The following is a 24,759-nucleotide window of genomic DNA, read 5'->3' as shown; positions in this document are numbered from 1 at the left end:
GTTTCAGCCTTTTCTGTAATGGGTAAACCAATACATATTAAAACAGATAATGGTCCTGCATATACCAGTGCCAAGTTTAAACAGTTTTGTGCTACCTTACAAATTTGTCATACTACTGGAATTCCATACAACCATCAGGGCCAAGGCATTGTGGAACGTGCCCACCTTACCTTAAAGACTTGGCTAACCTGCCTTAAGGCTTCCGACCTTGTGTTTACCACTCCCAGGGATCGCCTTAACCATGCATTATTTGCCCTTAATTTTCTTACCCTAGACAGTGAAGGCCATTCGGCCGCAGACAGACACTGGCATCCCTTGTCCAATTCTGTTCACCCACCTGTTATGTGGCGCGATCCCCTTACAAATAAATGGAAAGGCCCAGATCCTGTCCTCATCTGGGGAAGAGGCTCAGTTTGTGTTTTGGACCAAGAGCAAGCAGCCCCAAGATGGTTACCAGAACACCTGGTTAAACAGGTTAATGACTTACCTCAACCCAGGGACGGAGGCCCTCCCCCTGAGGACAAATTTTCCTCTTTTTCAGATGCAGCCAACAATCTGTGTGAGGATCCTGCTTAAGGCACTTCTGCTGAACAGGTTTGTATACAGAGGCCTTAGCCCTCCACCTTCCAACATCAGGGAGTACATTTTTGGCCCCCTCTGAGAATGCAAGGGAGGATCTTGGACTCAGGCTCCCACTAGTTGGACCCAGACTGCTGACTGCTTGACTAAGGTGGCTTACCTCCTTGCCGAGGTTGACCATAAACTCGGAGGAGTTCATCAGCCTGAATGGGTATGTGTTAACAAGTCAAAGATTATTCCCCCCAGTACAAGTAAAGCTCTCCAAAATTGTTCTGCAACTTGTACACATACCCAGGTGATGCATGTCTCTTGTTATGCGTCAGCCTCAATTTGTGTTAACAAGCAGGGAGAACAATTTTTTTAAGCCACCTTAACTAAAACTCATGCAGCAGAGGGGACCACTATTCATTATACCCCTGTTCTCTTTGACGGGGAGGAGAAGGCATATACACCAAGTTACAGTCAGCTAGATGCCAAGGCACTGTGGGTAAACCCTCCTGCTGGCCCATTAAGGCCCCTGCAGGGGTCTCTGATGGTGAAGGACCCACTGATGCTATCAAGCATCTTCAGATAATCAAACTTTTGAAACCCCAAATCCCTGAGCTCACATATCATCCCTTAATGCTGCCTAAATCCCAGCTCCCAGATTTAGATACCAATACATTAGATATTTTGGAAACTACCTTCTTCTTGCTTAATAATTCCAACCCCACCCTTGCTGGTGATTGCTGGCTCTGCATGACAACAGGGGCAATCATGCCTATAGCAGTTCCTATTAATTCTATCATAGACAATTATAATACATGCCAACCCGGATTTCCTTTTAAAGTACAGCCTATAGGCACTTTTACATCATGTCTTGAAAGGGTAAAGTTTCTAAGCTGCAAAGCCTGAGTTAAAATGTAAAAGACCAGGCATTGTAAAGTTTCTAAGCTGCAAGGCCTGAGTTAAAAAGTGAAGGACCAGGTATTGTTAAGTTCCTCTGCTACACCCAGAACCTGAAATTCCTGAGGCAGTTAAGACAACGCCCTACTGGCCATTTAGTTGATTAATAGCCTAGGGCCCTGTGCAGTTTGTCACGTAAGCATACAGGGCCCGAACCAATCAGTTTGAATGTGTACCCTGCTTAGGAGTGACCAATCACCCCCGCCCAACCTGTTCCCGCCAATGAATGTACTAATCAAGTTTAAGAATTGTTGTTTGATTTTCCCGAGCCTCATGATGATTTGTCCTGATGTATGCAAAGCCTCCGCCCTCCCCCAAAAGTGTACTTAAGCACTGCTTAACCTCTGCCCGGGGCTCTGGGCTGCTCTCCCTTCTTGAGTGAGCACGGAGCCCCAGTGCGCTGGAATGGATCCCCAATAAATCCCCTTCTGCAATTGCATGAGTCAGTCTCTTGGTGGTCTCTTCCTCCGACGCTTCACCGGACCCCTACAGTCTTTTAGGCGCGATGCAGAATAATACCTATGATATTGATGTTGGAGTTACTTCCTTTGGAAACTGCTCAACAGTACAAAATTATTCCTCACCCAACAGGCTGGTAAAATTTATTAAAGAACAGATTAATATTTTGGCCTCTAAGACCATACAGGTCCACTATCATCATCTGGAGATGGAAGACTGTGCTGCCAACATTTAAAAGGATGTTCTACCCTTCGCTCAGGCTTACTTCTTAAGTTTACATCCCCACAGATCTCTCTTTCTTATATAAAAGTGTAAGTAACAGCTCTGACCAACCATCTTCTGCCCTTGCCATAAGGGTTCGCTCCTCCATGGGCCCCTCCACTTGGGGGAGGACGCACCCATGGAGTGAAGACATTAGGCCATATTAATGGAGGGTGCAGGAAGGACTGCAGGAGGATGGATCCACGGATCCCAAAACCCAAGACCTCTGAGTGACACGCTCTGGTGATGGTGGTTGGCATGCTCTCCCCTCAAAGCCGTCTCCTCCAAAAACATGCCAAGGTCACCTCGAAATCTCCTAGTGAAGATGCTCGCTCGCATCAGGAGATATTCTAAGGCCTCCTAGAGGAACAGAGCCTCTATCACCCCCTAATAACATGGCCGGTAAGGTATGGTCAAATATTTTATATAAGAAAGGGGGAGATGTCAGGGACTAGAAGGAAATTCTCCATCAAAGATTAGCCTGACAGCCCCCTGGGAGACATCCTGCCTGGGAGGCATCCTGCAGCTACCTATCTCCCTGGAACATCCTGCGGTTATCAGGATCATCAGACATCTTGCAGCTGGCAGTTTTACCACCCACATCCAGCAATTTTTGATAAGAGAGCTTCCCCATCCCCAGCATATAAATACCCCTGTGTGAACAATAAAAGTTTGCAGCTTGATCAGACTCCTGTCTTGCTGTCACCTTGTCCCTTCATTCCTCCCCATCTAGGTTCGCTGCCCACGTTGATGTGTCCTGCTGGATGGGACACTGGTTAAGATAGATCTTTAAAAATTGTTTTTAGGGTGACCTCACCTTTTAAAGTTTAGCTAAGTAATAGCATAACATCTTTCTAGGTGAGGTCAGACACCTGGCATAAGTTCTGAAACATTACAATATATACATTTGGATCTCTCAGAAATCTCCCTGAATTTGTTCTTGTCTGTATGAAGTTGGAGAGGTCCTTTTGATCTTTCTTCCTTAAAAGGTAATTTTTAAGTCCTTCTCTCATGACAGTGATCGAGGTTAGACCTAACAATACATGAAAATGAGACACTTCTTTTGATCATTTGTAATTTCCCATTACAAATGATCCATTTGATGGGATATGGAAAATGAACAAATTAAGAGAACCTTCAATCCCTTCCTGAGCGAAGGTCTCCAAATAGCCCTGTATCTCATAATAGTACACATTGAACAAGTCAATTTCTCTCAATTGTCTTTAAAAAGTAGATCAAGCTTACTTTCCAGTGTAGGAAACAACATATAAGTCTTACAATATAGCTTATTGATAATATGTCCAGTTAGAGAGCCCTATATGATAAAAATGAATTCCCAATAAAATTTGTAATTTCTATAGTTTATAATTAACATATAACTTTAGTTTGGAGAACACCAGTTTTGATAAAATGTTCTTTCAAATCCCATATCCCAAAGACCCATATATTTAGTAAACCAATAGAATTAATATGTGAGAATTAGTAATAATTATCATAATTATTGATGTTTTTAAATCAATTAAATTTAGTCCTCAAAGAGAGGCTTGAAAACTGGAACTTAAGGTGGTATTTGGAGACATCCATTATCTAGTCAAGGATGTATGAAATTTAATTCATTAAAAATTAGTCCTTATTTAAACAGCAAGAGTCACTAGGGGTATGTAATGACCTTATTGGAATAAAAATAAGCTAATATTCCAACAAGTTTTTTTCACCTCAAAATATGGACAAAAATCTTGGTTCACATCAGCATAATAATATCAGGGAAAACCCTGAAACATCCTAAAACAGATCATTTTATATACTTATAGTCAATCTAGTTATGCATAAATCTTTTTCTCAATTACTTCTAGATAACCATATAAAGATTTTTTTATTTAAGAAAATCTTTTCATCATTAAAGTCTTGAATACATAAAGTCCTTTTTTTTACCCAGAGATGATTTCTTTCTTCCTTTTAAGACTCTCCAGTTTTTGTTCCCTCTCTGTAGAAGCATTTCTTTGTCTCCTTCTAGTATTCTTTTTGGTTATACTTTGGAGCAATTCCTGTAAATCTTAGAATCTAAGCAAATTATTATACCTTGATAAGAAGAGATATCTCAATGAAAATGTGGCCAAAGCCTTTGGATACCCTGTATATAAGATTATATTGTTCGTCATTTTATAGAAACCTGAACAATGATTAGTAATTAAAGATTACTTGATGGTTGTATCTTAACCTTCAGTTAAAAGTATCTCTTGAAATAAGTATTTTATAGTAAAGTACATTTATCTTGAATATCTCTAACTAGTACAAGCATAGCATCAGATAAATGCATGTATGAAAACATAAATTATGTGTTTCCTATTCAGGGAAAATGATTAGAAGCAAATAGACATATATGTTAATTATCCTATGAATTAAAGATTATAGATTACTTAAGCAACTAGGAAAATATGCATCAAGAATAAAGGTACAGGGGGTGGGGATGTGGTTCAAGCGGTAGCACACTCGCCTAGCATGCTTGAGGCATGGGGTTCAATTCTCAGCACCACATAGAAACAAAATAAAGATATTGCGTTCTCCTAAAACTAAAAAAAAAGAAGAAGAAGAAGAAGAAAGGTATAGCTTATTATTATATAATTACCCAATTTAAAATAAATCTTATTAAACCACATGGTTCTTAAAAAGTGTTTGGATGCATTTTTATATTATTTCAACATTCGATGGGCACTTTTTTTTCTATGTGACATCACGTAACGTAGTTAGAGGCAAGAAGTGCAGGTGAGTAACTGGGAGGCGGGGCCCGAAGCCCCGCCTGAGTGGCAGCGGTAAGGACTACACAGAAGCCGGAAGGCGCTGAGGCGGGGCTTATCCGCCATGTTGTTCCGCCCGCCGCGTGGCTGAGGAGCCTTCTGTATTTTATGACCTCAAATTCTGCCTGAGGTCCTGGGGGGTTCGCCCCGCGCCTCCCTGGTCCTGAGCCGCCTGTCCGCTGTCAGCAGTGCTGGCCGAACCCACAAGCCTCGCCGCCGCGCCACGGCTGTGCCTGCTCATGGTTCCCCATCAGGTGTCCTGGTTGCCCTCTAGGAGCAGGGCCCACCCTGTCCTCATCAAAGGCCCGGCCACCTCGCTTTGCGTGTCCCTCCAGCCGCCTCCTGCCTGTGTTGCCATGGGCACAAGTGTGAAGTCCACCATCGGTCCACGCGCTTCTGCCCTTTTTAATGTTTTATTCACTCAAATCCTTAATACAACTCACTCTTCAGGTTCTTAGTCAAGGAATGATAGTCATAATGCTGGGCACTGCAGTAGACATCATCCACTGGGAGCAAACAATTCCTCGTGACAGACCTACCGCATACATTCCCTCTGCGTGCTACATCTACATCTTTTCTTTTTTTCTATTCACAAAGAAAAAGCTCCAGTCCATCTTTTAATTTTTTTTGAAAAATTCCTGAAATTACAGAACTAAAATGTATTAATAGTCCACTCTTACATTTCCATGACAAACAGAAAAATTCATCAGCAAAAAAAAAAAAAAAAAAAATGGAGAAGAAGTTTATAAAACTAAATATGGATCTCAGCACTAACAGCTAAACAGAGAAAGGAATTAAAACGCTTTAATTAAAAAATCAGAGTGGGGCTGGGGATGTGGCTCAAGTGGTAGCGCGCTCGTCTGGCATGCGTGCGGCCCAGGTTCGATCCTCAGCACCATATACAAACAACGATGTTGTGTCCGCCGATAACTAAAAAAATATTAAATATTAAAAATTCTCTCTCTCTCCCTCTATTACTCTCTCTTTAAAAAAAAAAAAAGACATTGGATTCTTTAAAAAAAAAAAATCAGAGTGGGGGCTGGGGATGTGGCTCAAAGCGGTAGCTCGCTTGCCTGGCATGCTTGCGGCCCGGGTTCGATCCTCAGCACCACATACAAACAAAGATGTTGTATCCGCCGAGAACTAAAAAATAAATATTAAAATTCTCAAAAAAATAAAAAAATAAAAAATCAGAGTGGATGATAAAGTGTGTAGAAACTGAAAATTTACAAACTATTTAAAACCTGGAGTCGCTGACTATTCAGAAACTACACAGATGGATCATGGGTGGTGGTAAACAGCAGAAAGGGATAATGGATGAATCTGTATTGTTCTAGCTGCTCCCCGTGCCACCCGACTCCAAGGAAAGCTTGATGTTGATTAGATACTGAGCCAGGCTAATGCTAGCAGCAGATCCAGTGATGGTAATCTGCCTATCAGTAGATCCTTCCACTGGGTTCCCAATTTTGATCTGCTCCCCAGACATCTGACAGATCTCACTGATTATGGCGTCTTGACGCCGGATTATGCAGCCAATCAAATCGTTTGGAATGGTGAGTTCATGAGAAGTAGTCTGAGCAGATGCATCCAAACCTGCGCTGAATCCGGTGTTGACATGCGTCATAGGAAAATCAGGCAGCCCCACCCCCATAAAATCTCTTAGTTGAATTTTTGTCTTGGGTGAGTCACTCACCTCTCATTGGTTCCGTGACTCGGATGGGACACCCCTGCCTTTAAGCAGGACCCCATCCTGCCAGAGATCACACCTGAGCAGAGACCAACCTGCGCCCATCTTCTCGACCACCTCCTTTGCATTCACCATCGGCCTATTAATTGGTGAGTCCCCCTCTCTGGACTCCTAAAGCTGCAGAGGCACGGTAACAGGGAACTGGCCGTTGACCATCCAGAAGCTCGTATGGTGTCTCGTGGAGAGGAATGCACCCCACCCAGAACTTCACGGTCCCAGTGGTCCTCTTGGACCACTTCCAACATGCCTCGGCCAGTTTGAGAACTGGCAAGCCCCCTCCCCTCCTCGAGCTTGGGTCTCTTCCTCCCCACTCTCGTTTCGAAAAGCCTGGCTCCAGGTGACCCATAGCTCCCACAGCCCTCCAGGGTCCCTCACTGGCGGATATCGGCGACGACCAATTCCTTGGCCTGAGGTCTCATTTTGATATTTGGCTTGAGTGGGATGCCTCTCCAGTCAACATATCATGCCCTTCCTCATAGCCCCGTGCGGGGGGCTCCTCCTCCCTGCTGGCTGACTCTCCTCTCAAATGCCTCCTCAACAACTTGGACACTCTCAGCCTAATCCCAGAGATCAATCCCCCAAAATTGATAAAATTCTCTACTCAGGATTGGCCCAATTATCCCTTAGATAACCAAAACCATTGGCCCCTTATGGGTCCTTAGACCCTGCCATTTTGTGGGATCTCTAAAACTATTGTGAGAGATCGAAAAAATGGGCAGAGATTTTATATATTCAGGCTTTCTCCCTCCGCCTCACTGTACCTCCTGCAACCCAAAGCATGTCCTCTTGGCCTCTAAACCCTCCTCTCTTTCTACCTCCTCATCCACGGATTTTGATCCAGCCGACCCTGCCCTTTCGGTTCCTCCTTCTTCAGCCTCTGCCCCCACTTCCTCTTCAGTCCTCCTGTCACCCCGTTCCCACGCACAGTCTGTCCAGCCACACCCTGCTTCAATTATGGCTCCTTTGAGAGAGGTTGCTGGGAAGGAAGGGATCGTTAGGGTCCACGTGCCCTTCTCCATAGCGGAATCAAAAAACGCTTGGGTTCCTACACCACCAACTCTGTCTCGTACATAAAGGCGTTTCAGTACTTGCTCCAAGCCTAGAGTCTCACTTTTCATGACATTTACATGGTCCTGGCCAGTACTCTTCTCCCAGAGGAAGGCAGGCAGTCTGGGAACAAGTCCATAATTATGCTGACTAGGTCCATCAAACCACCCTGGCCCACCCACTAGGTGCCCAGGCAGTTCCTGACCAGGACCCTAATTGGGACTACAGTACCATGGCAGGATTAGCCCTGAGGGACCAATTTTCCACCTGCCTAATTGCCGGACTGAGATGGGCAGCTCTAAAGGCGGTAAACTTTGAAAAACTCCAAGAAACATTCAGGACAAAAAACGAGAACCCTTCCACCCCCTAGATAGACTGACTAAGGCCTCCAGCAATACACTAATTTAGACCTTGAGACCCCCAATGGCAGACAACTCCTAATGACCTACTTCTCCCAAACTGGAACAGGACCCTTGACCCCGACTGAAGTCCTAGCCACAGCCTTTAAGGTGTACCACAACTGGGATGAGACAGCCAGAAAGCAAAAACCCAGATGCTGGCACAAGCTCTACGGGGACCCACCCCAAGGGCCCCTTCATTTCTGGCCAAACTCCCACCACTAAAGATGGCCCCTGGGCCCTATTTAAAGTGTGGGACAGAGGGACACTGGGCACAAGAGTGCCCAAATCCCAGCCGCCTATGCATCCATGCCCTAAATGCCAGTTAAGGGGTCACTGGGCTGTGGACTCCCCTGGCCCCTGAAGGAAGCTGGATCTGCCGCAAGCCCAGACCTGGATCTTTTGGGACTGGCAACGGATTACTGAAGGGACCTTGGGCCTCCCTCCCCAATGACCACCATCACCTTTCACCAGAGTCACTATTATGGTGGGTGGATGCCCGATTAACTTCCTTTTAGACACAGGGGCCACTTATTCAGGCTTGTCGGAGTTTTGGGGACCTACTGTTCCATCCTGTTCCCCCATGTCAGAGTAGGGAGACAAACAATCCTTTCCCTTAAAACCCCCACACTCTCTTGTAGGTTTTACCACCATCTTTTCTCCTGCCAGTTTCTGGTAATGCCCCAGTGCCCCATTCCCTTATTGGAAAGGGACATCTCAGCCAAATTCCAAGCCTCCATCACACTCCACCCCAGCCCTTCTTTACCCTCACCCTTGCAGAAGCAGCCCACATGTCCACAGGCTCCCCTCTTTCTCTTCCTCCAGAAGTAAACCCTCAAGTTTGGGCACTTTCACCCCCCCCTCTGGCTCACTGTGTCCCTGTCAGAATTCATCTAAGGACCCTCAGCATTTCCCCTGTCAACCTCAACTTCCAACTAGCAGTCTTCAGGGCCTAAAGCCCATTATTAAAGACCTATGGCACAAGGGCTTAATAAGACCCACCCATTCCCCTTACAGCACCCCAATTTGGCCGTAAAGAACCAATCCAAACATCCCTCTCAAGCCAGGCTCCTTTCCCGCCCACCAGGCTGGAGGACAATTCCCAGCAGCCATCTGGCAATTGGATTTTACACGCATGCCGAGGGTCTAGAGGTATCTCTATGTCCTCATCCTTGTAGACATCTTCTCAGGATGGGGGGAAGCTTTTCCTACCACCAACAAAAGGGCATGCACGGTCGCCTCTGTTTTGCTGTCAGATATCATCCCAAGATTCGGGGTCCCTATCTCCTTGCCATCAGACAATGGCCCCGAGTTTACCTCACAATTCACACAACACATTGCTGGGGCTCTCCACATTCCCTGGAATATACACATTCCCTATCACCCCACCTCTTCAGGCAGGTAGAATGCGGTAACCCACCCTAAAGGAGACCCTCACCAAGCTCTCCCTCACCACATCTCAACTGGGTCAAACTTCTCCCAGTCGCCCTGTTTTGCCTTAGGGCACTCCCCAAAAAGCCAACTCAAACATTCCCTTTTGAGGTGATATATGGACGCCCACCCTTACCCCCTGGGGTGACCCCTTCACCCTGCATTCTTCCAGAATATCTCAGCCATCCCCTTCTTAGTTTCATCCGAACACAGATTTGGAATCACCAGGAAACTCTAATACCTGATACCTCCAGGTCACATGTCTCCTTCCTCTTAACCCCAGGCGGCTGGGTATATTTTTTTCCTCCTTCTGGTGACATGCCCATCCTGACACCTAACTGGAAGGGCCCCCAAGGGTCATCTTGTGCACTCCCACCGCTGCCTGCCTACAGGATCCCCAGGCAAACTGACTTCAAGGATTCACACTTCCAGGCTGAAAACCAGCCCGGCCTCCAACCAAGGGAGCCCAGCCTGACCATCCACCATCCTCCTCCCACAGATACGTCTGCTCCACTGCCCCTGAGCATCCTCTAAAGCTCCACATCTCACGTCTGAGGGTTCCTTCCCCCTTTCTGAGGAGGACCTTCCTCAGCCTGAGAAACCCTCACAACAACATGCCTCCCTCTAGCTCACCCTACTCCTTGCCACCCTCCTGGCACCCACCTTCCTCACACCCACTCCGTCTGCAGGGGATCATCGGGTTTCGAAAGGTGGAGTCTTACTTCATGATGTCTTGTGGTCAGCAGATTAATTGACATCTCGGCAAGTCACATCCATCTCAGGTGCTGTGTGGGACACAGGAAAAACCAGAGGACAGGCGCCATTATGAGGCACAGCCCAGTCAGCGTGCAACGCCAGGCCTATCCCCTCGTATCGCTCCAATGCGCATAGCTCACACACCACCCAGGGATGGCTCATGGCACCTGGATCTTTTGGACCAGAAGAACTAACACCAAGGTTTCACAAGCTCTTGTAAATCAGATGGTTGCCCTGGTGCCGAAGCCGGAAGACGACCTCAGGAGAAAGTTGCACGAGGAGTGTGGAAGCAGAGATCGAGGCACACTGAACAGGGCAGTGGTAGAAAGAGCCGTGCACCATGACCAGTAGGACTCATCCAGGGTGCAAGGAAGCTCGCATCCAAACCCAGTTAACAGAATTCCAAAATAAGACAATCAGAAGGACACAGCCTTGTACTGAGGTGTGGATCAGCAGTTCAGCGCGTGCCTGGCATGTGTGAGACCCCAGGTTCCATCCGACACTCCAGAAAACAAGACCAAACAAACTCGGACACAAAGAGAAGAATGAGGTCCCCTGGGGCTGGGGAGAAGGAGCCACGGACAGCTGGCCACTGGGGGGGGGGGGTTCAGTCCGCTTTGCAAGATGAGAGTTCTGAGAGTTCTGGAGACTTAGCTCACAGGGTGTGAACGCACTCAACTCTGCACAACCACACGCACAAAAATGGTTAGGGCAATAGATGTTGTGTTGTGTGGGGTTTTGCTTTGCTTCTGCTTTTGTTTTGCCTTGGGGTGCTGGGGGTGGAGCCAAGAGCCTCGCATGTACCCACTAAGTGCTGTACCCCTGAGCTACTACCCGAGCCCCTGTTTTGTATTTTTACCACAATAATAAATAATAATAATAATAATAGTGTTCTCTGAAAACAGAGGTGGTTCAGCCTGTGACTGCCGCCTGGGGCTTTTTCTGGGAGAACCGGGGACCGCTCCGGCAGCGAGCACTCTCTGCCTGCCTCCTGCTCCATGGCGACCAAGCACTGGGCACCTGTCCACAAGGCAGAGTTTCATAGAGGCCATAGTGTTTGGGGCTGGGATGAAGCTCAGTGGCAGGTGCAGGCTGAGCCCTCGTTCCACCCCAGCACCCAACAATGATATTTGTACTTCTTTATGAAAGGGAGGCTGTGGTCCTCAGCTCAGAGGAGGCCACGGAGCAGCTTCCTTTGGTCACCCCAATCCTGTGCACCTGACACCAGCGGGCTCCATCAGGCCTCTTAGTTGTGCCCCTGAGACAGCAGTGACACTGCCGGTCAGCGCCAGATCTGTCCTGGCCCCAGGTCATCCCCTGGGGACCATCTGGGTGGAGGATCAGAGGGAGGCTGGCCTGAGGGCACGGTTGTGAAGCGCCCTAGGTGGCTGCAGGCCACAGGAGAGTCTTCTTCATGGAGTCCACGGGTCTGAAGCAGGCGAGCAGCTCTGGGCAGCCCTTCCTGCCTGGCCCAGCCCTGCTGGATGCCCATCCTTGCGCTCCCCAGCCGCAGCCCTGTCCCCCAGTCTCCCTGCACTGTCACCTGCTACTCTGTGTCCACATTTCCTTCTTATGGGCCCCAGGCATTGAATCAGGGCCCCACAGCCACATCATGACCTGGTTATATCTGCAAACACTCATTTCCAAACAAGGTCCCTTCCTCACTCCTCCTAGGGGACGCAGCTCAGCCCACAGGTGGACGCAGAGAGTGGGGGATGCGAGGAGGGTCAGAGACACCGCCAGCTCCTCCCTTGGGAGACTCAGCTGGGCGTGAAGAGGCAGGCAGGGCAGGGTCTGGGGCGCGTGGGCTGCTCAGAAGTAGTCAGGAGCTGGAGAGTGGGGCTGGCTGTCGGTCCACCAGCTGCCTGCCATCTGGACCTGCTGTGTGGAGTGGGCTCCAGTTGCCTCCCCAGCCAGTGAGGACCACTCAACCTGGCCAGCTCCAAGTGCTCTCCAGCAGGCCTTCCCTGGACAGGACTCCTCGGTATGGAGCACCTCCTCCCGGTCCCACCAGGCCAACCCCACACCTTGAGTCTCCAGGCCTGGGTGGAGCCCAATCCCCGTTGCTCTGAGCCCTACCTACTCCCACCCTGTAGGTTCCTGTTTGTTTTTTGGTGTTGTGGTGCTGGGGGATGAACCCAGGGCTCTGAACTTTTTGGGACTGGGATTTGAACCTCAGCCCTTCTTATTTCTTATTTTGAGACAGGGCCTCACTTAATTTGCAAAGGTTGGCCTTGAACTTGCAAACTTCCTGTCTCAGCCTCCAGAATGACTGGGATTCCTGCTGTGGCTACTACTCCCGGATCTCCATAGATCAGAGTCCCCAAGGCATTGACCATGTCCTTCCACCTCCCAGCTCATTTCTCAGTCAATGCATGAAGGAGCAGGAGTTCTTCATAAACTGAGCATCCTGCCAGGCCTCCCTGCCCATCCTCTAGAGAAGTCCCTTTTGAAACAAGACTAAACGGAAGGATGGGGCTGTGCTCAGGAGGGCTCTCCTGTGGCCCCAGGTTGGCATTCGCTTTGGACTTCCCAAGGCTGCTCTGGAGACCACACTCACATAAACTTGAGGACAGGAGTGTGCTGAGGGAGGGCAGAGGCCCAGGTCCTCAGGGAAGGGCGGCCCAGCACACGCAAAGGACCTGCTATCACACAGGGGCCTCGACGCCTTTCTTCCTTTACCACGTCTCTCTTCTTATTTGTAGTGAGGAGTAGAGAGGCCAGGCTGGCAGCCATCTGGGAGGCAGATCCGTGCCCAGGCCACTCAGCCCAGCCCTGTGGCGATTGTGCCCTGAGGGAGCACCAGGTACCACGGCCTGGCACGGCCAGTAGGCGGGCAGCCGTCCACAGCTAGCTTGGTGTGCTTCCTCGGCTGCGCTCCTGGAAGGCAGCCATGAGTCCAGAGATCCCCCTTGGAGGGTTGGGTGGAAGCCATGGGCCACCACCTGTCCCAAGGGTACCCAGACCCAACGCAGCTCTGCTTATTTGGTGTGTTGTTGGATTCTGTTTGGTTTTGCTCTGGGTGAGGGGCTGGAGCCAGGGTATCCCCTAAGGACGCTCTGTACTCGGCCCTTGGGTCCCACACCCAGGTACAAGCATGGTGCAGGTCCACGGCCCTGGGGTTTCTGCAGGCCTCGGGTTCCCAGCCTTGGGTCAGGAACTCCCACATACTGGGTTAGCTTCCGTGGTGGCAACTGTGTCTGTCATGTGACAAGGGCTCAGGACCAACAGAAACTACAGGGTGCTCAAGTGACCTCGAGTGTCATGGTACCACCTTGGGCCCAGCTCTCATCACGGCTGGCTCCCGCCCTGCCCTGCCACCTTGAGCGCTCGAGGTGCCAGGCATCCTCTGGTAGGGAGATGGCCCCGGCAGGAGTAGGGGAGAGGGCCGTGGTGGCAGGGCCATCAAGATGCTCCCTCCCTCCCTGCATCAGCCCCTGCCCACTTCAGGCTCTGGGCCTTCTCTCCAGTGTGCCCTGCCCAGTGAGACCCAGCTGGAGAGATCTGCAGCCACAGAGGACTGTCCCCTGAGCCACCAGCTGTGCCCAGCCCCCCGCCTTGAGGGGCTGTTGGGACGGCGCTGAGAACCTCTGGGAGCCAGTGCCTCAGCCCCACGCCCACCTCAGACTCCTGGTATGAACTCTTCTGCCCCACAACAGCCATCTGTGCACAGAGGGTTCTAGGGAGGGGTAAGGAGGGCAGAGAGGGAGGTGGCCCAGACTGTGCCTTTCCGGCACTTACCTGGATCAAGAGCCAGGCAGGAAGCTCTTGAGAACATTGCTCAAGAGCAGAGGAGGCCGGGTGGGAGGGGGACAGGGGCCTGCTCGGCTTCCCGCCACAGCCCAGAGAGGCAGGACGGGGGGGGGGGGCCTCAAAGCCCCCCTGTCTGGAGGGAGCTGTGCCTGGGCCAGGGGCAAAGGGAGCTGCAGCTGGCCCTGAGGAGGCCTAGGCGGGTGGAGGTCCTGGGCGTGTCCTGCTGGGAAGAGGCTGACCAGGAGTGGAGGGCTCTCCAGGGGAGGCAAACACTGCTCCCTGTGCTCCCACGCCCATCCCCAGCCCGCTCCCCAGCTATAAGAGCCTGCCCAAGCAGGGCGCCCCGCTGCAGGGGCCATGGCCATGTCACGCCTGCTGCTGTGGCTGCTGCTGCCCACCCTCTGTGGCCCCAGCACTGGTGAGTCCCCTGCCCTCCTCTCGGAGCCCCCTGCCACTCACTGAGACTGGATCTGAGCCCAGGTAACCCAAGTCCATCCATAATCTTCACTTAAGGACAAGTCAGCTGAGGTCCAGAGAGGCCCCTAGGCTTGGCCAAGGTCACAGAGCTGGTGGGTTCTGCAGTAGGGAACCAGAGTTGTCCCACATGTCTGTTGGCCATGAATTCCCAGAAAAATTGAGCATGAGAAAAGTTGGGTGAAGTCCAGGCACAAGTGTATCCTGGGTCCTGACCAAGATTGCTCTGGCCTCCACTGCAGCTGTGGAGACCACCTCATCCCTGGCCTGTGCCCAGGGCCCCGAGTTCTGGTGTCAAAGCCTGGAGCAAGCACTACAGTGCAAGGCCCTGGGACACTGCCTTCAGGAAGTCTGGGGACATGCGGGAGCCGTGAGTACCACCCACAATGTCCTGGAGGTCTGGGAAGAAGGTGCTGGATGGGCTTAAGGGGATTGGAGCCCTGACAGGTGATGGGATTGGTGGGTGGGATGAGATGGAACTGGGGAGGATGGCATAGAATGGGGCAAAGAAGGATGGCTGGGATGGATGGATGGATGGGATGGGATGGAATGGATGGGATGGATAGATAGGATGGATGGGTGGATGGGTGGATGGATGGATAAGTGGGATGGATAGATAGGATGGGTGGATAGATAGGATGGATGGATGGATAAGTGGGATGGATAGATGGGATGGATGGGTGGATAAGTGGGATGGATAGATGGAATGGATGAATGAATGGGTGGATAGATAGAATGGATGGGTGGATGGGTGAATAGATGGGATGGATGGATGGATAAGTGGGATGGATAGATGGGATGGATGAATAAATGGATGGATAGATAGAATGAATGGGTAGATGGGTGGATAGATGTACTGATGGAATGGATGGATGGGTGGATAGATAGGATGGATGGATAAGTGGGATGGATAGATAAGATGGATGGGTAGATGGGTGGACAGATGGGATGGATGGGTGGATAAATAGGATGGATGGGTGGATGGGTGGATGGATGGATGGATAAGTGGGATGGATAGATGGGATAGATGAATGAATGGGTGGATAGATAGAATGGATGGGTGGATGGGTGGATAGATGGACTGATGGAATGGATGGATGGGTGGATAGATAGGATGGATGGATGGATAAGTGGGATGGATAGATAGGATGGATGGGTAGATGGGTGGATAGATGGGATGGATGGGTGGATAGATAGGATGGATGGGTGGATGAGTGAATGGATGGATGGATAAGTGGGATGGATAGATGGGATGGATGGGTGGATGGATGGAGAGATGAATGGACAGAGAGACAGATGGACGATGGGCTCAATGAGTGGGACTGGACAGGATGAAGTGGGAAGCTGCCTGCGCCTTAAAAGGCCCCCTCAGCCTGTGTCTGAGAGTGCCTCATTCCATGGAGCTGGGAGCACTTCCCCACTCATGGGCCCCACCTTGGGACTCCTCCCCAGGATGACCTGTGCCAAGAGTGTGAGGACATCATCAACATCCTCACAAAGATGACCAAGGAGAACATTTTCCAGGTGATGAGGCCCAGATCCTGGAGGAATGTGGGCAGAGGGGCAACTCAGGGCATTTCCAGGCTGAGGGTGAGGCCTGGGGCACCAAGCTCCTCCTGGCCAGGCCCAAGCCATAGCATGGAGCTTGGCCAAAGCCAGAAATGGTCGTTCCTGGGCGGGGAGAAGCCCTCCATGTGCCCAACCGCTTACTCATTGGTAGTTTCAGTCCCAATGCCCCGGGAGAAGTGGAATCAGTCTGCCCTGCTGGTGGCCATGTGGGATTGGAGCAGGTACAGGCCTCAGAGAGGCCAGCTGACCTTCCATCCCCTCCTCCCAGAAAACCATTCGGAAATTCCTAGAGCATGAGTGTGATGTCCTCCCCTTGAAGCTGCTCGTGCCCCAGTGCCGCCAAGTGCTGGATAACTACTTCCCCCTGGTCATTGACTACTTCCAGAGCCAGATCGTGAGCGCCCAGACCTTCCACCTACCTGCTCTGCCAACATGGCCCCTGGGGCCACCACAACCAATCACCCAACCCAGAGCACCCCAGGCGACTCCAACAGCACCATGGCACCCCAGATAGACAGACAGGCAAACACACACACACACACACACACACACACACACACACACACACAACCTCAGACCACACACACTCACCCCCAACCAGGAGACGAAGCATCCTCAGCCAGGCAGGTGGAGGGTGCCCACCTGCTCAGACCCACACACACTAGGCCTGCCTGCCCTCACCCCGTGTGCACGCACATTGTCCTTGCATGTGAGCCCATGCTTACTCACACAGAATCCCAGACACCCCATCCCCACACACCCCACCTCTGCCCTTCCCCTCCCCCGGCACCCAGCCTGCTCCCCACCATTCCAAGCCCAAAGAGTGGCTCTCGGCCCTGAGCCCTGGGGCCAGCCTGAGTGGGAGGGGGTTCCCTCCAGGCCACCAGCCCCTCACCTGCACTGTGCCCTAGACCCCAAAGGTCATCTGCCAGCACCTGAGCCTGTGCCAGCACAGGCAGCCTGAGCAGGAGCCTGGGATGCCAGATCCTCCACCTGACCCTGTGCTGGACGCTCTGCCAGATAAGCTGGCCCTCCCCGTGCTGCCAGGGGCCCTCCTGGACAGGCTTGGGCCTCATACACAGGTGAGGGAGGCCAGCCATGGCCAGTTAGCTGGGGTGCAGAGGGCCAGAGGGACAGCTGAGACCCAAGGCACTTGGGCCTGGAGGGGCAGAGCCAGGGACAGATGAGGAGCTCCAGGCAGGGCCTGCCTGAGCCGGGGGTGGGGGAGGCGAGACCTAGAGGACAGTGGCCTCGCCCAGCCACAGCCACCTCCCTGGCTCTCTCCCCAGGAGCTCTCCCAGCAGCAGTTCCCCATCCCCCTGCCCTTCTGCTGGCTCTGCAGGACTCTGATGAAGCGGGTGCAGACCATGATCCCCAAGGTGAGGCGCCAGGGCCTCAGCAGGAGCTCCATCTCACGGCTGCCAGGTTAAGCAGGGCCACCTGTGCTCCGCCCACCCAGGAGCCCAGGCTCAGGTCCCACTGTGCCCTGGCACTCCTGCAGGTCACTGGCTGTGGCAGGTCCTGGCTGTCTGTGGAAGACACTGCAGTCTCTCAGTAGGAGAGTCCCCACAGATAGGTGCCCATCCTGCCATGTCCAGCCTGAAATCTTCCACATCAGCAGTGGCCTTTGCCCTCTGGCCTCACCAGTCATTCCCAAATGGGGTCCTGCAGGCCATTGATCACTGAGGGACTACAGCAGTGGACAAGCTTCCTGCTGTCCCAAGCTTGGCCGAGGGGTTGGAGAACAGAGTTGGCATAGCCCATTGAGACACCATTAAGCCAAGTCAAGAGAAAGGTTTGGGGCTCGGGAGGAGCCTGACGTGCAAGGCCTGAGTCTGACCCCAGCACCACGAGGAGAAAGGGGCTGGCCTTGTTCTGAGCGCACCCGCTGCTGCTTGAGTAGCACTTGGAGCAGGACAGAGCCCTCCCTCCTGCTGTAGGCGAGCAGCAAGGACGTTCACCCATCAGGAGGGAAGGAGGCCCGGCCAGGGACAGTGCCAGTGGGACCCTGATGACAGGGATGCTGGCTCACCTACCTTGTGGTTAGGAGCAAGCGGGTGACATGTGACCTTGGGGAACTGCCAGGGCCCAGCTTGCCCCAGGTTGTGTGGAGTCAGGGCGAGGAGGAAAGCAGCTAACTTTCCCAGGGTCTCCCCAAACAGGGGCCTGTTGGCCAGAAGTAGGGCCATCTGCTGTTGAGGGATTCCTGTGGGGAAGGGTAGTGAGCCCTGGTCAGGAGGGAGGAGGCGTGGCTCCCAACTGGCCGGGCAGCGACCCTGGCGATGCCCTCCTCTCTGGCAAGCCATGCCTCTTCCAGTGAGTCTGAGCCAGACCCGGGTCCATCGAGACTGCTGCTCTGACCACAGAGCACTCTGACCAGTGCCCCCATGTGCACCTCGTGAGCTGCCTCTCGCGTCCTCACCTGCAGTCACCCTCCCTCCTAGAGGGAGGGCATGTGCAGGAAGGCCACGCTGGGACAGGGAGGCCCACATCGCCCTCTCTCGGCCCGCCCCAGGGAGTGCTGGCCGTGGCTGTGGCCCAGGTGTGCCACGTGGTACCCCTGGTGGTGGGCGGCATCTGCCAGTGCCTAGCCAAGCAGTACACCATTCTCCTGCTGGACGCACTGCTGGGCCGCACGCTGCCCCAGCTGGTCTGCGGCCTGGTCCTCCGGTGCTCCAGTGAAGATGGCGTTGGCCCAGGTGAGTCGCTGCCCACCCTGCCCTCTCAGGCTCTGCGGCCCAGGCCCTACCTCTCTGGTCCAAGGACAGGACCAGACATTCTGCAGGACAGACGTGACTGCTTCCTCTGCAGCCCTCCCTGCTGTGGGCTCCCTGCCCGACGAATGGCTGCCGCCAGCCTCCCAGTGCCAGCTCTGCGTGTCCGTGACCACCCGGGCCTGGAACAGCAGCGAGCAGGCCACGCCACAGGCCATGCGCCAGGCCTGCCTCCGCTCCTGGCTGGACAGGGAGAAGGTAGGAGGAGCCAGCCAGAGCAGCGCAGCCAGGCTGGCTTCCAGGGACACGGGGCCCAGGTCCTGTCCGCCGTGGGCAGCCGAGCCCAGAAAGCCTTTGTGGCCAGAGATACAGGATGGGCGGGGCTGGAGCCCAGCTGGGCATCCAGGACGTGGTTGGAAACAGTGGTCTGTGATGGCTTCATAGGCCAGAGCTGCTGAGGGTCAGGTGTCTTCTCTGGACAAAAGGCCACACCTCCCAGGACCAGGCGTCCCTGCCTGGGTCAAGTGCCAGGCGAGTCCTGCCAGCCCGGGAGGGCTTGCCCAGGGAAGCCCATGCAGCTCTCAGCCCTGCCTGGGAGTGCTGGCTGTAGGGGAGGCCCAGGTGTGCCATGTGGTACCCAGGATACTCCTAGTGCTGGGCAGTGTCTGCCAGGCCTGGTAGATTCCAAGTGACCAAGGCCAAAGCTATAGCTGGGAGAGGACCCTGAGAGACCCTGGTCCTGCCCACCCATCTCTGGGGCAGTTTAGCTGAGACTGGTCACCTGCACATGGAGAGGGCGGGGCCTCTGCCAGTCCTCCTCGGTGCCCCTGGCTTCCCTGACAGAAGCCCTCTATTCCATACTCTCTGCCCTGCTCCCAACAGCCAGAGCTGCTGGGGGCTGGTGCCTGGACCTGCACCAGGGCCCAGAGGGAACCAAAGAGGCCCAGAAAGGGCAGGAGCCAGGACTCTGGGGAGGGAGGTGCTGCCTCAGGCCTGGGTCACCCCCTGCCTCTGTCTTTCCTCAGTGTGAGCAATTTGTGGAGCAGCACATGCCCCAGCTGCTGGCCCTGGCACCTTGGGGCTGGGATGCCCACACCACCTGCCAGGTACCTGCCCCTATAGCTGGCCAGGACTTCTCAAAGCCCCCAGAGCCCCCACTCTCCTGGATCAGGAGTGACATGGGCCAAGATGAGGTGCCTATGTTCTCATGCAGAACAGGCCTTGGCCTAGAAGAAGCTGAGAAAGTGTCACGGGAGATGGGGGCTGTGTCAGGCTCGGCTGCGGCCCTCCTTGACTGGGCTACAGCTGCTGGCCTACAGCCACTGGCCAGTGTGCTTGAGGGCCCCGGTGGGTGTCCTGGGACAGCAGCCTCCTCCTTAGCTCTAGGCCTGCAGGCAGTGGCTCGGGGAGTGGCCTGGGTCTACTAAGTCACACGAGGGTGGCATGAGAAGGCAGGTACAGCACTGCCCCTATGTCCCAGAGCCAGGAGTGAGGCACTAAAGTCCCAATTCTGTCCCTGTGGCAGGCCTTGGGGGTGTGTGCCACCAAGCTCAGCCCCCTCCAGTGTCTCCAGAGCCCCCTCTTCTGAGGACCCAACCTCCAGGTGAGTCTTGACCTACGTGGGGGAGGGAAGGGCAGGGGCTGCAACGGGGCAGTGAGAGGTGGCCACTCCTGCAGGCAGTTCCAGTCACCTCTGGGCATAGCTCTGGGCACAGTGCCAGGCCCCACCAGGAAGAGGCCCTTCTCAGGGGGAGGCCACCCCTCCCTTCAGAGCCCTCGCCCCCCGCCCTGAGCAGCCCTCCTCAGCTCTGCCTGGGCCTTCAGACCAGCTGCCTTTGGGACCTGATGTACTCAGACCAAGACAAGGTGTCCCAACCTCAGGGGAATCAGCTTTGCCTCCAGAGGCTGCTGCCCCTCAGAGCCAGGAACACTACAGCCATCTGAGTCCACGGGCTTGAAGTCCCTCCTCTCCCCCTCACCATCCTTTCCCAAGTCAAAGGTAGTACATGGGATGGAGGGTGGCCCCAATGACCTTGAGAGCAGGAGGGTCCTCATGCATTTCACCACTTGCTCTGTAAGAAGGCAGGGAGGGCCTGTGGCTGGCGAGGGCTGCTGGCGAGGACTACAGCCGAGGTAATGCGGTGAGGCCTGCCCTCCTCCAGGAGAGGAAGAAGCCCAGCCTACCCTGAAGCCCTGGTGTCACGTGCACTTGGGGCACGTGCCTGGACCCAGACCTACCTCACAGGGGTCAGCTTAATAAATCCCTCCCCACCAGGGACCCTGGAGTGAGGCCACCAAAGAGAGGGACAGAGCATTCCCCAGTTCCCAGAGCTGCCACTGAAACAGAAAGAGGCCTGGCTGCAGCCCCAGCTCTGCCGTCAACTGTGGCGGGTCCCCTGGCAAGATATAGGTTCCCCCTAGATGTTCCCCTCCTTAGGGCAAAGGAAGAAGCGGGTGAGGGTCTCTAGCCACCGTGGCAAGGCTCCTTGTGGCCCTGCCCTTCCAGCTGCCCTGGCTGGAAGGAGCTTCACCCCACTCGCCTTCCCCTGCAAAGTGACACTGGCGGACCACCAACCAGAGTGGTCCAGCCCTGGCCCCAGCCACTCTGTGCTCAGTAAGGCCAGAAAGAACAGTGCCCTCTGGACAAGGTCTGCAGAGGCTGCTTCTGACCTTCACAGCACCAGAGCCAAGCCAGCTCCCACCGCTCAGGGCGGCTGGGGGGGAACATCGCAGCTCCAGGACAGCTGAGTGACTGGGCCAGTCCACACTGATCCCCACGTGCTCGAGACCAGCGTCTTGTTTGCCAACACTTCCAAGAAGTTCAAAATTCAGAATAAAATGGGATCATAATGTACTCTGATAAACACACAAAATCCTTACATTAGGCTTTTTAAAAATAAATCAGGAAACCCGATACTCCATGCCCTGGGTGACGGGAGGTGACTGGGCAAAATTCCGTGTCAGAGACACTCTGCCTGCGAGCTGCTGCTTTGTTAGGACAGGGATTTCTGGGTTGGGTATGGCTGGAGATAGCCTGGAACGCATCCTGGGTTCAACCCCCCAGAGCAAAACGAGAGAGAGGGTTTTCATCTTTTTTTTGTTCAAAGTTCCAAGGGTGATTCTATTTTTGCTGTGACTTAAAAAAAAAAAAATACTTTTAGTTGCAGATGAACACAGTGCCTTTATTTATTTTCACGTGGTGCTAGGGATGTAACCCTGTGCCTCACACATGCTAGGCACGCGCTCCACCACTGAGCCCCAGTCCCAGCCCTTCTGCTGTGACTATTCTGCTCAAAGCTCAGCGGGACAGTGCAGGCAGGCTCAGATCCCACGTGGCCACACCCTAACACTGCCAATAAAGCCCTATGCACTGGCATGATCCGGGCACTGTCCTGGAGGTGCTCTGGGGCTGCAGCCCCCTGGAGGGGGCCGCCAGGACCTCCCTCTCCCCCCATGGGCAAGTAGGCACCCCATCTCCATCTCCTGCCTTTCCAGCAGCCTCCTGCCTGGCCTCCACCTGGAGCCCAGGAACTGCAGGAGCTGAGGGACCCCACAGCAGAATGCACATTCTGCCTCTGGCTTGGGGCTTTCTGAGTCTGTCCTGGCCCTCCTCCACCCCACTGTTCATGCACCAGGACAGGCTCTGTGCATCCTGCTCTCGGGCCAGGCATGAGACACAGGCCTCTGCATCTGAGCGGAGGCAGTCTTTGGTAAACTCATCACAATCCTGGGCCTCCTGGGAGGACGGTGCTGGAGTAAGCAGCAGCAGCAGCAGCTGCTGAAGGACAGAGTGTTAAGTGTTTCCCAAAACAAGAGGGAGAGCTCGGGTTTGGCGAGGAAGCCGAGGCTAACTCCAGCTGAGACAAGAGACGGGTGGAGTGGCCAGCAGGAGGAAAGAACTCAGAAAATGGCTTCCCTAAGACTGAGGACTGAATAAGGGTGCTCTCTCACTGAGCTGCATCCCCTGCCCTTCTTTCGACACAGGCTCTTACAAGTTGCAGAGTGTGGGATCACAGGTGTGTGCCACTGTGCCTGGCTTTGTGTTTACTGTCCACTTACATGTTATACACGATGATCCACTTGTTGACCGTTTGTGACCATTTTCCCATCTTTATGTAGCTACAAGTTGTTGGAAGTTAACTTTATAACCTCATCTTCAGATAACAGGATACAGTATGATGGTGACTGGATGTGGGAGTAACAACAGTGACCACCCCCCCCAGGACTGCGTCTCATTTTTGGGTACAGGTGAAAACTGTTTGCTCATGAAAAGGGCAGATGTATTATGCAGAAATTCAGAACCTCCACCTTTGTTGTGCGAGAACTCAGATACAAGCAGGAGTGCAAGCACATATGGAAGCTGAGCTGTCCAGCGGAGACCTGCCAGTCAGCAACTCACCACCCCTCACTTCCAAATGACTCTCTGGGCCTCTGTTGTGAAAAGAGCCCTTTAGGTTTTCCTTGGAGAGCTGACATACAGGCTTCGTCAGAAGAGGGCTTTGCAGACCCGCAGGAAGGGCAGACTCCGGTGGTGCTAGTAGATTTTCCCTCCGCAGCTGCTGCGGGGCATAGTGGCCCCACCTGACCCTCCCCTCCCTGGAAAGTCCTGTTAGGGTGCCTTGGAGGGACACCACTGCGAATGGCTTTCCCCAAGTGCTACAAAGCAGAATTTTAGTATTCTGAGGTGCACATGTTCTACACATGTTTGAAACCACACTTGGCCCCAATTCTCAGCAAGGCCACGAGTGCCCTCAAGCTAGATACAGGGGCTCCTCCCATGTCTGCCGCTCTTCCCACTAGGCGAACCCTGGTCACTCCCACCTGCTACCGTTATGAATCATTGAAATGATACCCTCCTTGACCAGACTGTGCTGTGGCTCCACTCGCCTGACTGGGCCCAGCCCAGCTGGACCTACACAAAGCCCCTGCTACCCACATGGTGGCAGAAGATGACAGGTGAAACTGCCAGGGCATGGCAACAGCAGACGAGGGGCTGGAGGGCTGTCCAGGGTGACTCCTGGGCCATCTCCAGCTGATATAATGAGGAGTGGTGGGATCTTTCACTCAGGACACACTGGAAAGGGGCTGTTTGAGAGAAAACCACACAAGCTCAGTTTTGAAAATGTTCAGTGTGAGTTGACTTTAACACACCCAAAACTGTATCAAGTAGGCAGCTGGCTCTAAAGATGAGAATTTAGCCAGGTGTGGTGGTGCCTTCTTGTAATCCCAGCCACTAGGGAGGCTGAGGCAGGAGGATTGAGTCTGAGACCAGTCTGGCAACGTTTTTCCTAAAACAAAACATAACAAACCTTAGAGAAGTTCTGGGTAAGGTTTGTTTATGAATCATGCTTTTAACATGACAAGCGAGGCCACAGGCAGAGTTGAAACGGCCCAGAAAGTAAACCTCGCTGCCAGCGAGGTAGGGGAAGGAGGACAGTGCCGGGCACAGCAAGCGTGCTTGTGGCTCCACGGGAGCGGCTGGCTGCCCACCACTGTGTGCAAGGCTCCCTGCTCCTATGGACCTGCAGCAGCACCCAGGTCCAGCCGCCAGGCCCACCTGCAAAGCCATGTCTACCTGAGCTCCCGACTGGCAGTCCTGCTCTGGGCGCTGCGCTGGCCTGGCCGAGGCTTTCTGAGAACTCCCTCAGAGGGCTGAGCTGCAGTCTGGACCTCCCACCCAGCCTCGGGTCCAGCACAGTAACAACTTGTCACTTCCAGATTTAGAGATAAACGCATCCCAGGTGACACCACCTTCGAGTGGGCAGGAGGACACAGGAGGGTGTCCACCAGATGACAGGCCACAGCATAGGCAGTTAGTGAAGACGGGAAAG

General features: G+C 53.3%; 1 protein-coding gene across 1 annotated transcript; it reads left to right on the top strand.

The window, feature by feature from the left end:
* Positions 1–14,241: 14,241 nt before the first annotated feature.
* On the top strand, positions 14,242–21,553 carry SFTPB (surfactant protein B). The gene is made up of 11 exons (XM_081264281.1): positions 14,242–14,589; positions 14,888–15,015; positions 16,098–16,169; positions 16,483–16,608; positions 17,126–17,296; positions 17,504–17,593; positions 18,730–18,913; positions 19,026–19,186; positions 19,954–20,034; positions 20,454–20,531; positions 21,204–21,553. Exons 1-10 carry the CDS (start codon positions 14,529–14,531, stop codon positions 20,514–20,516), a joined length of 1,137 nt encoding a protein of 378 aa, XP_081120407.1. The 5' UTR covers positions 14,242–14,528; the 3' UTR covers positions 20,517–20,531; positions 21,204–21,553.
* Positions 21,554–24,759: the final 3,206 nt, after the last annotated feature.

Source organism: Spermophilus citellus (genome assembly GCF_964194105.1).
Source record: "Spermophilus citellus genome assembly, chromosome: 13".
NCBI classification, from domain to species: Eukaryota; Metazoa; Chordata; class Mammalia; order Rodentia; family Sciuridae; genus Spermophilus; species Spermophilus citellus.
This window is presented reverse-complemented; position numbering and strand designations above follow the sequence as displayed.

Coding starts and splice junctions, on each gene's coding strand:
- SFTPB (XM_081264281.1), top strand. CDS start 14,529: ATGGCCATGTCACGCCTGCTGCTGTGGCTGCTGCTGCCCACCCTCTGT. Junction 15,016..16,097: donor TCTGGGGACATGCGGGAGCC/GTGAGTACCACC, acceptor ACTCCTCCCCAG/GATGACCTGTGCCAAGAGTG. Junction 17,297..17,503: donor GGCTTGGGCCTCATACACAG/GTGAGGGAGGCC, acceptor CTCTCTCCCCAG/GAGCTCTCCCAGCAGCAGTT.